We start from the raw sequence: 13550 nt of genomic DNA, 5'->3' as shown, positions 1-13550 counted from the left end.
TTTTAGAGTCCAATATCAATCCTTTGCCTCATCTCTCCCATTCCCAATTCCTAGTCCCTAGAGGTAGCCATTTATTTTAACTGACATGTTTATACTGCCTGTTTTTTTTTTTTTTTTTAAGATTTAGAAATTATTGACTTTCTACCGTGGAAGATAAAATTTAAGACCAGGCCAGGCACAGTGTGGCTCACACCTGTAATCCCAGCACTTTGGGAGGCCAAGGCAAGAAGATCACTTGAGACCAGGAGTTCAAGACCAGCCTGGGCAACATAACGAAACCCTGGCTCTACAAAAAATTAAAAAATTAGCTAGGCATGGGGGCACATGCTTGTAGTCCCAGCTACTCAGGAGGCTGAAGTGGGAGGATCATTTGAGCCAGGGAGGTTGAGGCTGCAGTGAGCCAGGATTTTACTACTGCATTTTGACCTGGGTGACAGAGAGAGAACCAATATCTAAAAAAAAAAATTAAAATTAAAAATAAAACAGTAAAAATGTAAGGCCAGCCATGGTGGCTCACACCAGTAATCCCAGTACTTTGGGAGGCCATGGCAGGAGGATTGATTGAGCCCAGGAGTTCAAGACTAGCCTGGGCAACATAGCGAGACCCTATCCCTATAAAAAAATAAGCAAAATTAGAATAGTTCCACCTACTCGGGAGGCTAAGGTGGAAGGATAGTGTATTAGTCTGTTCTTGCATTACTGTAAATAAATACCTGAGACTGGGTAATTGACACATAGAAGAGGTTTAGTTTGCTCACAGTTCCACAGGCTGTACAGGCTGCTGCTTCTGGGGAGGCCTCAGGAAACTTACAATCTTGGCCAAAGGTAAAGGGAAAGCAGGCACGTCTTACGTGGTCGGAGCAGGAGGAGGCGAGAGACGGGAGGTGCCACACACTTTTAAACAACCAGATCTCATGAGAGCTCACTCAGTATCACGAGAACAGCAAGAGGGAAATCCACCTCCATGATCCAGTGACCTCCCACCAGGTCCCTCCTCCGACATCAGGGATTGCAGTTGGACGTGAGATTTGCGTGGGGACACAGATCCAAACCATATCAGATAGTTTGAGCCCAGGACGTTGAGGCTACAGTGAGCCAAGATTGCGCCACTGCACTCCAGCCTGGGCAACAGAGTAAGACCCTGTTTCAAAACAAAAACATTAAGATTCATATCTGTTCCCCATTCCCTGTGTACTCCTCCCATCTCTTTAGTTAAATCAGGTTTAGTGCTTATATTAATATGACTGCAAATATTATGCACACTTGGACCATTCTATAGTGACATTTCCTTTCTTGCCTTTTCATTTTACTTAGCTTTGTCATTATCTGTAACTAATTCAGTCCCAGATTCAGACAGAACTGAGATTCTCCTTTTGATCCATGTGAGCACATTGGACATTCTGTTTCATTCTTTCTTCCTCAGACGTTTCTCCTGGGGTCGTCCCCATTCCTGGTCTGTTCTAGATCTGCCACCCAGCGGTGGTCTAAGGACTTGTCTTCACCTCACACTGCACGTTCCCTTCTCCTCTCCCTTTGACGGAGCCCATGACTCTAACTTTTTTGGTTTATCTGCTCATTTTGGCAGAGCTATAATATTTTCCACCAATTTCCTGAGAAAGGGCACATCAGAGGTAATATTGTTTTAGAAACGACATGTCTGAAAATGGCTTTAATTTTAATCTTTTTTTTTTTTTTGAGATGGACTCTTGCTCTGTCACCCAGGCTAGAGTGCAATGGTGCAATGTTGGCTCGCTGCAACCTCTGCCTCCTGGGTTCAAGAGATTCCGGTGCCTCAGCCTCCTGAGTAGCTGGGGTTACAGGTGCGTGCCACCATTCCCAGCTGATTTTTTGTCTTTTTTTTTTTTAGTAGACACGGAGTTTCACCATGTTGGCCAGGCCCGTTTCCAACTCCTGGCCCACCCTGACCTCCCAAAGTGCTGGGATTACAGGCATGACCACCATGCCTGGCCATTTTTTTTTTATTCTTGATGTATTGTTTTATTAAGTACAGATTTCTAGTTTGGAAATAATGTTTCCTCAGATTTCTGTGGGCATTTATTGATTTCTAGCTTCCAGAATTTCTGTGGAATGCGATACCATTTTGATTCTCAATCTTTTGTATAGAACCTGTTTTTCCATTTATTTTTGGAAACCTTGTATCCCTTTTTATGCTTACTTAATGGATTTTGGCATGGAATCTTCTCACTTCATGTGCTAGACACGAAAAGGAGCCCTTTTGTTTTGTCAACTTTTGTTCTGGGACATTTTATTGTATTACTCCTTTTATCACTTCTTTCTTCCCAAAGTATTTCAAGTGTTCATCTTTCTGGAGCATTTATTATTCAGATTTTTGAACTTTCTGGACCAATCCTCTAATTTCCTTCTATTTTCTCTCATTTTTAAAAAAAATCTCTTTGGCCTTTTGTTCTCCTTTCTAGTTTTTTAATTAGCTTTATCCTTAAACCTTTTTGTTGAAATTTTTATTTCTGCTGGCTTACATAAAAATTACTTTAGATCTCTTTTCTCTGAATATTTAAAACAGTTTTTAAAAATAGCGTCTTATTTCATGGATTTCATATTTTCTCTTGTGTCTGAGGATGTTCACTCTGGATGTTTAGCTTTGTTTTTTTGTTGCTGTTGTTTTGTTTGAAAATTTCTTCTACGTCTCGTAATATTTATTTCCTCCTACTTTCTTTTTCTCTGTTGTTGTTTTTTAAGGCTTCCTCAAATGTCTGGTGATCCTTGATTGTCCATATTTAAGAGTGAGGCACTAAAATGCCAATTGTAAATCTCTAGCTTCTCAGCTGTTTACTATGGGATGATCAGGAGGGGATGCAGCCACTTCATTAGAAGACTTTCATATGCCAGCATCTGCTCACTTTTCTCATGGTTTGATCAATTTCCCTAGTGAGGAATCATGTCATCTCCTGCCTTTGGGAGAGTAACACTTGCTGTCTGTGTTGTGGGAGCCAAGCAGGGCAAGAGGGCTGGGGAGCTCACCACCTAAGTGCCAACTTTTGCTTAATTTTTCTGTTTCTGCAAGGTGCCTTATAACTACTCTTAGTGGTGACTGGTGTTCCAGAATTAAGAGTCTGGTTAGTAAACTGCTAATCTTCTGCCATTTTAGAAGAGATGATTTGGAGTCTGATGATTTGAGTCTCCATTGCACTTATCACATCAGAAACTTCTCATAGCACTTATAACAGACATATCTTTTATATAAAATGACTGCCAGTCGTTCTGAGCTGAATATAAGCTTCACACGTTTTCAATGGAATATTCCCTTTTCCTTGACACATAGTAGTTGCTTTTTTGAGCAAATGAATAGGTGAGGTGGGAAGAAAGGAATTAATCAGAACTTACCACCTTGAACTGTGGTTGATTTTAGTTTTATATTTTTTTCTTCTCTTTTATACCAATACTTTGTAAATGTGAAACTCTGCAGCATAAAAATTGGCACTTAAACTCCCTAGACTGTATATTTGTAAAAAGATGTTTGTGATTTAGAAGGTTTTTTTTCCCCTTATTCTTTTCTCTTTGGCTCTGCCTTTTTAAAAATTACTGCTATTTCAAAGAAGTAAATTTAAGCCAAATGTCCTGTCTTAGAATAAGCTTTGCAACATTTGGTATGCAGTCTTTTAGTTTGAAGCCAAAGCTGACAAAGGGTGGTGATTTCCCTGTTAAGCTTTGATTCTGATGTTGATTAAGTTGGGATTTTTTTCCCGTTCAGTAAAATTTTGGGCAGACTTGTTTGGGTAAATACAATTCTACATTGATGTGTAGGCCCTTTAGGGGGCGCCATAGTACTTTAGAATCTTATGTGTATTTAGTGTGGTTATGCCAGCCTGGGGGTCTGGAAGAATGAATAGTGGCACCTTCAAAACAACTTTTCTCTTAATTCAGGTTCACAAGAAATACTTGATATTTATGAAATACTTTACTTCCTGTTTTAAGAAAACATAATCTGGTTTTTATTTTCTTTAATTCCTTCAAGCTTATATGGTAAAGTTTACAGTCTCATGCAGTTTAAGGCTTTCGTTTGACACTTCTAATTGAAATTATTTGACGCTTCTAATTGAAACTATTTTGACACTTCTAATTGAAACTAATTGAACTAATTGAACTAATTTTTGACCACATATATGCAAGGCATCACAAAGAAAAGCCAAAGATAAATGATTTCTTATAAAAAAGGCCCTGCCCACAAGAAACTTAAGAGGTAAAATGCAAATTCGCAAGTAGCTATAATGTGTATTAAAGCAGAAATGTTCGCAGAAGAAAGAAAGGTTACTGCCAGTTAGGTATTTAGGGAAGGCTTTTTGAGCTAGGTGAGAGTTGAGATGGACCTTTTGAGGAAGAAAAGTCCAAGATTTGGGGTCTGCAGCTCCAGCCTGGTAACTAGCATGCAGCCCATCTAGGGACCACTCAGGGTTGTCTCCTAAGTGGCTCCTTCTCTTTCGGTGTCCTGTGCGTTTGCCTCCTCTGCAGATCCTTTAAGAAGCATCTGCAGTTCTCGAACAGGGGCTGGGTTGCGACTGTGTCTGCCTTGGGCGCCAGGTTCATCCCCAGGGATCAGCCCTCTGCTGGCCTGGGAGTATGGTCAGAATAGAGTTGCTGGCCTTGAGAGCAGGCTTGCTCTGGACACAGGTCTAGCCTCTGCAGAAGCACCGTCACTCAGGTGTCTGGTCGGCACTGAGGTGTCAAAAGAGAGGGTCTTTCTGAACTTGTATCCGGTAATGTGTTCTCAACTATAGCTTTGACGATCCTCACTGGAGCCAAGATTTCATATGTCCTCAGAGAATGGCAAAGGCCTCCTTGTCTTGCTTCAGCTACTGGGTAGAATTTTACATAGTAACTAGGTAGACACTGATTTAGAATCCAGATGGGCCTTATTCTAAAAATAGGAATCTGCCCAAAGGTAGAAAATTGGAATTATTTGTAAATCAGGAGGCTGTAAGAATAATTTATTTTGAATGTAATGGGTTATCATGATATTGTTATGTACATTTTTTTTCCACTTTTAGCCTTTGGAGACTCGACTTATTTCAGAGACCACATCTGTGTGCAAACCCGAACAGGTGGCCAAACAAATCGTTAAAGATGCCATAGTGAGTAAAATCCTTGTTTTCTGTACTATTTGTATTTGCAGTACTATATTCCTGAAAAGATATTTGTCCTAGGATTTAACTTCAAAACATCAATTATTAGAATTTTTTAGTCTGTTAGATTCATCATATCTAATATTGGACTCGACTTTTCTTCTTTTAGACACTTTATTGAGTCCATATTAGTGAGTAGGCTCCTGAAAACTGATTGTATACCTTAACCTTAGGAACAGGTTTACTAGAAGGATGTCTGGAAACCTGGAAACACCAGTTCTTTAAAAAGAAAATGAGACTTTCCTAGGCAGTGTAAACAATATATACTGTGTCCTTTTTTTTTTTTTTTTTTTTTTTTGAGATGGTGTCTCACTCGGTCACTCCAGGCTGGAGTGTAGTGGCGCGATCTCGGCTCACTGCAAGCTCCACCACCCGGGTTCACGCCATTCTCCTGCCTCAGCTTCCCAAGTAGCTGGGACTACAGGCACCCGCCACCGCACCCGGCTAATTTTTTGTGTTTTTAGTAGAGACGGGGTTTCACCGTGGTCTCGATCTCCTGACCTCATGATCTGCCCACCTCAGCCTCCCAAAGTGCTGGGATTACAGGCGTGAGCCACCGTACCCAGCCACAGTTTATACTATGCCCTGTATACACCTGGCTGCCTTCTCTCCCATTCCTGTTTCCCAGTATCATTTTCCCAAAAGTTAGCTAACGAGAAAGTGCCACTAGCCCCGTGGGCCCGTCCTCCTGTCTTCCCTGTTGATGTGCTTTTTTATTCAGAATCAAAAATAATATTTCAAGAAACGATGTGCTGTGTTGTAGAAGAACAACATATGTGCCTCATGCTTTTTGACAACATTTCTGTTAATGCGGAAAAATACACATTTATGAGGGATGTCTGTAAACCACAGACCCACACTGAATTTGGGAAATCTTTAGGACCATTGGAATGAGGGGTGTCAGCACATGGTGGACAGCCTTGAAGCAGCATAAGTGCTGTCACATTAGACTGAACTGAGCAGAATAAGACATAGTGAATTCTGCTGAAATATATACGCGTGTGAACAACTTTGCCCTGAGTGCCTTAAAAGGCCCAGGAAGATGGCACAAGTGGGACTTTATTTTTCCTGCTTATCTCAGGTCAAAGGAAATGCATTTGGTATTTGTTGTTGTTGTTGTTTTGTTTGTTTGTTTGTTTTGAGACGGAGTTTCGCTCTTGTTGCCTAGGCTGGAGTGCAGTGGCATGATCTCGGCTGGCTGCAACCTCTGCCTCCTGGGTTTAAGCGATTCTCCTGCCTCAGCCTTCTGAGTAGCTGGGATTACAGGGTCCTACAACCACACCTGGCTAATTTTTTGTATTTGTAGTAGAAATGGGGCTTCACCATGTTGGCCAGGCTGGTCTCGAACTCCTGATTTCAGGTGATCCACATGCCTCAACCTCTTGGCCAAAGTGCTGGGATTACAGGCGTGAGCCCCGTGCCCGGCCCATTCAGTGTTTTTAATGATGCTAAATAGCTCTTAGTATTTTGGCAGTATTAATTTAGTTTAGTGGTTTTCAAACTTTTCTTCTCTTGACCACTTTATATTCTTACAAATTGTCAACATCCCCAGAGAACTTTCATTTATTTACATGGCTGTATTTATTGGTATTTGCCATATTTGAAATGGAAGCTGTTTATAATATTTATTAATTCATTAAAAATAACAAAAATGGCTGGGCGCGGTGACTCATGCCTGTAATCCTAGCACTTTGGGAGGCCAAGGCGGGTGGATCACCTGAGGTCAGGAGTTCAAGACCAGCCTGACCAATATGATGAAACCCCATCTCTACTAAACATACAAAAATTAGCCAGGCGTGGTGACATGCGCCTGTAATTCCAGCTATTTGGGAGGCTGAGACAGGAGAATTGCTTGAATCTGGGAGGCAGAGGCTGCAGTGAGCTGAGATCAAGCCATTGTGCTCCAGCCTGGGCAACAAGAGCAAAACTCCGTCTCAAAAAAAAAAAAAAAAAAAAAAAATATATATATATATATATAAAATATAATATATATACACATATATTTTTAAAAACATATACATATATATTTTAAAAATATAAAAGATATATATGCCCATTGCTTTATAATGTGACTTTTTTTAAACAAAATTTACAAAAAATTTTCAAAACAAAAGTTCAGTGAGGACAGTGGCATTGGTTCACATTTTCACCAGTTGCTTTAAGGTCTGCATTAACAGCTGGATTCAAATAGCTGCTTCTGCATTCCATCTGTTGTAATAATGTTGTTTTGATGGAAGGATATGAAGAAAATCTGGCCTTAGACAGATGCGGAGTTGGGAAAGGGAAGACTATTTTACTAGGCTTTTCAGATAATTATGGACATTCTTTTTTTATATCAAACTCAAACTCAACAAATGGTAGTTTCTTAAAGGTTAGTTGCAGTATAGAATTGGAAACTACATCAATGAACGTTTTGTACTCTGTTACATTAAATTCCATTGGTCCGTCTTGTACTTTGAATGGATCTTTTAACCATTCATGATTTCGTAACACTATGCATTAGTCATGTGGAAAATATGGGTTGACTGAGTGATCAGAAAAATTGCTTTCATCAATATTGCTGCTGATCTTATCATAAAAGTATGCAGCTTACAGTCTCATGATGGTAGATACTAGTTTTTCCAAATCTTAATTTTTTCTTGAAGGCTCAGATTTTAACATTGATGACACATGTGGCCAGTTGTTTTTCCTGAAGTGACACGCTTGCTTTTGTCGTTTTCTGCACATCTGCCACATACCTAAGTCTGAACAACCATGGATTTCCTGTCAATGGTCTTTCATATAAAAATTATGCTCTCCAGCCAGGCACGGTGGCTCACGCCTGTAATCCCAGCACTTTTGCGGGCCGAGGCAGGTGGATCGCTTGAGCTCAGGGGTTTGAGACCAGCCTGGCCAACATGGTGAAACCCCATCTCTACAGAAAATACAAAAATTATCCGGGTGTGGCGGCACATGCCTGTAATCCCAGCTACTTGGGAGGCTGAGGCAGGGGAATCGCTTGAACCTGGGAGGCAGAGGTTGTAGTGAGCAGAGATCACACCACTGCACTCCAGCCTGGGCCACGGAGTGAGATTCTGTCAAAAATAAATAAAGAAAAAATAAAAATGACGCTCCATGAAAGAAGTGGCAGTTTAGCCCTCGACGTAAGCAGCTGCTTAAGGGCTTTTGTTCCAGGCAGTTGTCCCCCTCTGGAATGCAGTGCCGCGGGAGCGCACTGGGCGTGTTCTCATTTGTCACACAGAGTATTAAGAAGACATGTCCTCGAGGGTTGCCATTTAACAAAATGATGAATTTTGCTGCTTTATCAAGAGGATTTTAAAGCAAAACTGACACTTTTTGATTTTTAAAAGAATTTTAGAACTTGTATTTTCTTTGTGTATTCTTTATTACTGTGAGTGTGTGTGGTAGTACCGATGACAGTGACTCCTAGTACAGTTTGGCCAGAACACTGTGGTTTTAGCCCGTGTCTGCAGTTTGGCAGAGGCAAAACTGTATTTCCCATACATCACACTGTGGAAAAGAGAATGAATGTCTTAGTGTTATTAGGACAATCATTTGTCCTCCGGGGCCCGCAGGGCTCCGTGGACTCACTTGTTGCGAACTGCCCATCTGCCAAGGCCCTGCGTCCATTTCTGAGTACTGATCAATGCATTGTGACCGTTTTATCTCACTTAAAGTGAACGAGCACACTCCACTGTTTCTGATGCGTCGGATTGATTTCTGTCTATATTACTAGGATTCCCTTTTTCTCGTCTTTTCCTTCTCTTTTAGCAAGGAAATTTCAACAGTTCCCTTGGCTCAGATGGGTACATGCTCTCGGCCCTGACCTGTGGGATGGCTCCAGTAACTTCTATTACTGAGGGGCTCCAGCAGGTAAGCTCTGCCCAGGCTAGCAGTCAGATAGGCCGACGGACAAGAGAAAAACTGCCTTTCATCAAACCTTGATGAGAAGAGATTAAGGGAAAACGGAGTAACTGTATTTAGAGAATGTATTTTTATTGAGCTATCAACTTTCCCTCTTCCTCCCCCCGGGAATGAGTAAATAGGTTAAAGATATAACTTCAGGAATTTAGACTGGCAAGAAGTCGTCAGTGTTGGGCTTTGCAGATAGAGAAATAAAACACCGTCTCTGTGTTGAGGTGTTAACCTGGCTTTTCACCTAAGAACCAGTGCTCCAATGTGTTTTGAAAAATGGAATATTCCTAGAGTAAGGGGTGGCCTTGCTTAAAAAGTACTGAGATATTAGACCAGAAAACCTTTTCTAGGTGAATCAGGTCACACACAGCTAAATTTAGTGAGATACAAATCATGGATTAAACACAATTGCTGCGCTTATGGGAATTTATTATTTTGTCCAAGATACACAGTTAGTGTTTCATTGGTGTGCTAGGTACTGTACTTGCTCATGGGGAATCAGATGGAAGGCGACCTCTCCAGCTTCGGGGGCTTACAGTCAAGTGGAATGCACTGACCATAAAGGTGATAGTAGTCCGGGGCGGTGGCTCACGCCTGTAATCCCAGCACTTTGGGAGGCTGAGCTGGGTGGATCACTTGAGATCAGGAGTTCGAGACCAGCCTGACCAACACGGTGAAACTCTGTTTCTACTAAAAATATGAAAATTAGCTGGGCATGGTGGCGGGTGCCTGTAATCCCAGCTACTCGGGAGGTTGAGGTAGGAGAATTACTTGAACCCGGGAGGTGGAGGTTGCAGTGAGCCGAGGTCACTCCACCGCACTCCAGCCTGGCCTACGAGGGCAAAACTCTGTCTCAAAAAAAAAAATAAATAAATAAAAAATAAAAGATGATAGTAGTGTAGTGTAATGTAGTAAGGATTACAATAGAGGGAATGTTCTGGAAAGACAAAGCCATGGGATAGTTGTTAACAAGTACTAAGTTCTGTGCAGTTGACCACATTCAGACTTATATAAATGACTTAGTTGTTGGTTTTCCTCAGGGTCTTTCCGAAGCCCTCTTTTCTTTTCACTCTGTAATATACCTACTGTCTTGCCATTCTCTTAGATATGCTGACACTGTTAGATGTAAGCTCTTTGAGGACGGGGCCCACGCCTCTTGTTTGCCATTGTGCGCCTAACAGCCAGTGCCTGGCACTTAGTAGGAACTCCAGAATACCTGAGCTGAACGAATGCATGAATTCTTTTATTTTTTAATTTTTGGGCTGGCATGGTGGCTCACACCTGGGGTGTTGTCCCGGACTTCCCTGCTTCTGTCCCTCACATCAGAGATCATTGTCACCCTTGTCACTCTGTTCTTCAGATGCTTCTATTCTCTGCAGTTCTGGCAGTGCTTCTGGAGCCCAGGCCTGGGTTGCCACAGCAGGCCTCCTGCCTGACTTATACACTTTTTGAGCCAGAGGTTGTAAATGATTCCCATGGGCCTGTAAAGCAGTTTTGTTTGGTCCATCTGGTATGAGTGTGTGTGTTTCAGATTTTAAAATAGTTTTTAAATTAGGTTTCATATAAAAGGTCCAGATTTCAGACTTTTCTTGGAAAATCGGAACGTTTAGCTGCACAGAGTCTGCATTCTCACCTGGCAGTCATCAGCAAGCACAGGTGGCAGCTGCTCCTGAGGGAGGAGCACAGTCCCTGCAACCACTATGGTCTGCAACCCCCTGCCCAGGCCCCCTGGATGCGTTTGAGTGCACCCTCCCATTTTCCACACCAGTTACTATACATTGCATGAAAACATTCAGTGGCTCCTTGATACCATCAGGATAAAGCTTTAAAAATTCCATTGCACCTGGGTATGGTGGCTCATGACTATAATCTCAGCACTTCGGGAGGCCGAGTCGGGAGGATTGCTTGAGCTCAGGAGTTTGAGACCAGCCTGGGCAACATAGTGAGACCCTGTCTCTACATAAAAATGTAAAAGAATAAGCAAGCCCGGCGTGGTGGTGTGTACCTGTATTCCTAGCAACTGGGGAGCTTCTGCTTCAGTCTGGAAGTCTGAAGCTACAGTGAGCTATGATCATATTCCCGCACTCCAGCCTGGGTGACAGAGCAAGACCCTGTCTCAAAAGAATTTAAAAATTAAAAACATTTCCATCGCATACCATAAGCCACCTGATCTCCTACCCCACTTACCTTTCCAGGCTCTGGTTTTTTCTTTCTTTACCCGTCCTCTTCTTTCTGGAATCTTCTCTATGTCCTGCCAACTTCTAATCTTCCTTCAGGTCTCACCTTAAACATTGTTTCTTCCAGAAGATCCAAGAACTGGGTTCAGTGCTCTGAGGGTGTAGGGAAAAAAAACAGTGATTTTTCTATTCTCTTACGCACGGGGGCTCATGCCTATGGTCCCAGCTGCTTGGGAGGATGAGGCAGGAGGATCCCTTGAGTTCAGGAGGTCAAAGCTATAGTGAGCCGTGTTCATGCCGCTGCACTCCATCCTGAGCAACAGGGTATCAGTAATCACGGCTCTCAACCCTGAGGCAGTAGTTTCAATTTTACTTGTTTTTCCAGCCTGAAAATAAGCTCACTGAGGGCAAGGACTGTGTCTCTCACCACAGTGTTCTCAGCATCTAGTATAGGGTCTTGCTTTCACGCTCAGAACATAAATCTCAAACCAAAAAAGCCTTGATTGTAGTTTGGCTATTCGAGATGCTGGAGTGGATCTTTTTAAGCTATTATAACCCTAAGACTGCGAGCAATACCTATTTTGTTCTGCTTGTGGTTTGAATTTATTAATTGAACAAATATTTCATTATGTATCTGGGCTGTCCAGCGGTGCAGAGCACACACATTCTGTTCTGACAGCTTACTGACATTTACAGAGTTTTCATTATATTCATCCTTAGAGCAGACTAGAAGATGTGTCTTAGAAACTATTTATTAGAGACCTAGGTACCTTGAAATAGTCTTGTACCGTTGGATGCACTAGAAGCTCTCTCTTTATCTTGCAGGTGGTCACCATGGGCCTGTTCCGCACTATTGCTTTGTTTTACCTTGGAAGTTTTGACAGCATAGTTCGTCGCTGCATGATGCAGAGAGAAAAATCTGAAATTGCAGACAAAACTGCCTAATTCTTCTCACCCTTTGGAAGAAGACTGTTTCCAAATAATTTGAACAGCTTGCTGCTAAATGGGACCCAATTTTTGGCCTATAGACACTTATATATTGTTTTCAAATGTGTCAGATTGGACCAGTGCTCTTCAGAAATGTGGCTGCAAGCAAGGGGCTAGAAGTTCACCTCCTGACAATATTATTAATACTATGCAAATATGGAATAGGAGACCATTTGATTTTCTAGGCTTTGAGGTAGAGAAGTGAAGGTATGAGAATTAATACCATGTGAACAAGGTAAAGAACAGGATTCCAGAATGATCATGAAATTGTTTTCTATTTATTCTTTTTTGCCCCCCTAGAGATTAAGTCCAGAAATGTACTTTATGGCACATAAAGAAATCTTGAGGACTTTGTTTAAACCTTCCATAAAAAACAATTCTGGGTTTCTTTCCCTCCCTCCTCCCTCCCTCCCCTCCCTCCCTCCCTCCTCCCTCCCTCCCTCCCTCCCTTCCTTCCTTCCTTTTACTTCCTTCCTTCCTTCCTTCCTTCCTTCCCTTCTCTCTCCTCTTTTCCTTCCCTTCCTTCCTTCCTTCCTTCTTCCTTCCTCCCGTCCTTCCTTCCTTCCTTCCTTCCGTCCTTCCGTCCTTCCGTCCTTCCGTCCTTCCTGCCTTGGTGTATTTTATTCAAGATGACTTGGACCCATTGCCAGTGAGTCTGAGTGTCACTGACAGCACTGTGTTGTGCTCAGGACTCACTCTGCTGCTGGTGGAAACGCATGGCTTCTCTCTCTCTTTGATCCCAGGAAGCTATGAGGGGGACGGGAGAGGGCAGTGCAATGGGAGCTAAAGAGATATTTTCCAGTAGGAAAAGCAATGCTTTCTTGTCTTCTTTAGACTCAAATGCTTAGGGAACGTTTCATTTCTCATTCATGGGGGAAGGCAGCCTCCTTAAATGTTTTCTGAAGAGCAGTAAAATCTAGAAGCTTAAGAATTTACAGTTCCTTCAATAACCATGATGACCTGAAGTTCACCTATTCCATTTTAGCATCTACTTGTTCTTCCCATCTCTTCCTTTCCAATTTTGCTTATACTGCTGTAATATTTTTGTAAAAAAAAAAAAAAAAAAAAAAGGGAAAAAAAGACCAGCTAAAATTTTTGACTTGACTTTTTAACTTAATTCATGAATTAATTAAAACAAATGAAAAAATTAAAAAGTGTGACATTTTTCTCGGAGCATATATGTAGCTTTTAGGAAAGGCTGATGATGGTTTAAAATTTACTCATGAAGAAAAAAAGACAAGGCTGATTTTGAAGAGAGTTGCTTTTGAAATAAAATGATCACCTGTTCTTTATGTGACTCTCCCACTGAGCC

General features: G+C 41.8%; 1 protein-coding gene across 1 annotated transcript in view; it reads left to right on the top strand.

Moving 5' to 3' along the window:
• Positions 1 to 12494, top strand: part of KDSR (3-ketodihydrosphingosine reductase) — a 35960-nt gene extending 23466 nt beyond the window's left edge. The window contains exons 8-10 of the mRNA XM_003914453.5: positions 5025 to 5108; positions 8931 to 9032; positions 12077 to 12494. Coding sequence (XP_003914502.1) covers positions 5025 to 5108; positions 8931 to 9032; positions 12077 to 12196 — 306 coding nt within the window. The 3' untranslated portion in view covers positions 12197 to 12494. The remainder of the gene's footprint in view (positions 1 to 5024; positions 5109 to 8930; positions 9033 to 12076) is intronic.
• Positions 12495 to 13550: the final 1056 nt, after the last annotated feature.

This window comes from Papio anubis, chromosome 19 (genome assembly GCF_008728515.1).
Source record: "Papio anubis isolate 15944 chromosome 19, Panubis1.0, whole genome shotgun sequence".
NCBI classification, from domain to species: domain Eukaryota; kingdom Metazoa; phylum Chordata; class Mammalia; order Primates; family Cercopithecidae; genus Papio; species Papio anubis.
The sequence above is the reverse complement of the archived record's forward strand: the minus strand, read 5'-3'. Positions and strand labels throughout refer to the sequence as shown.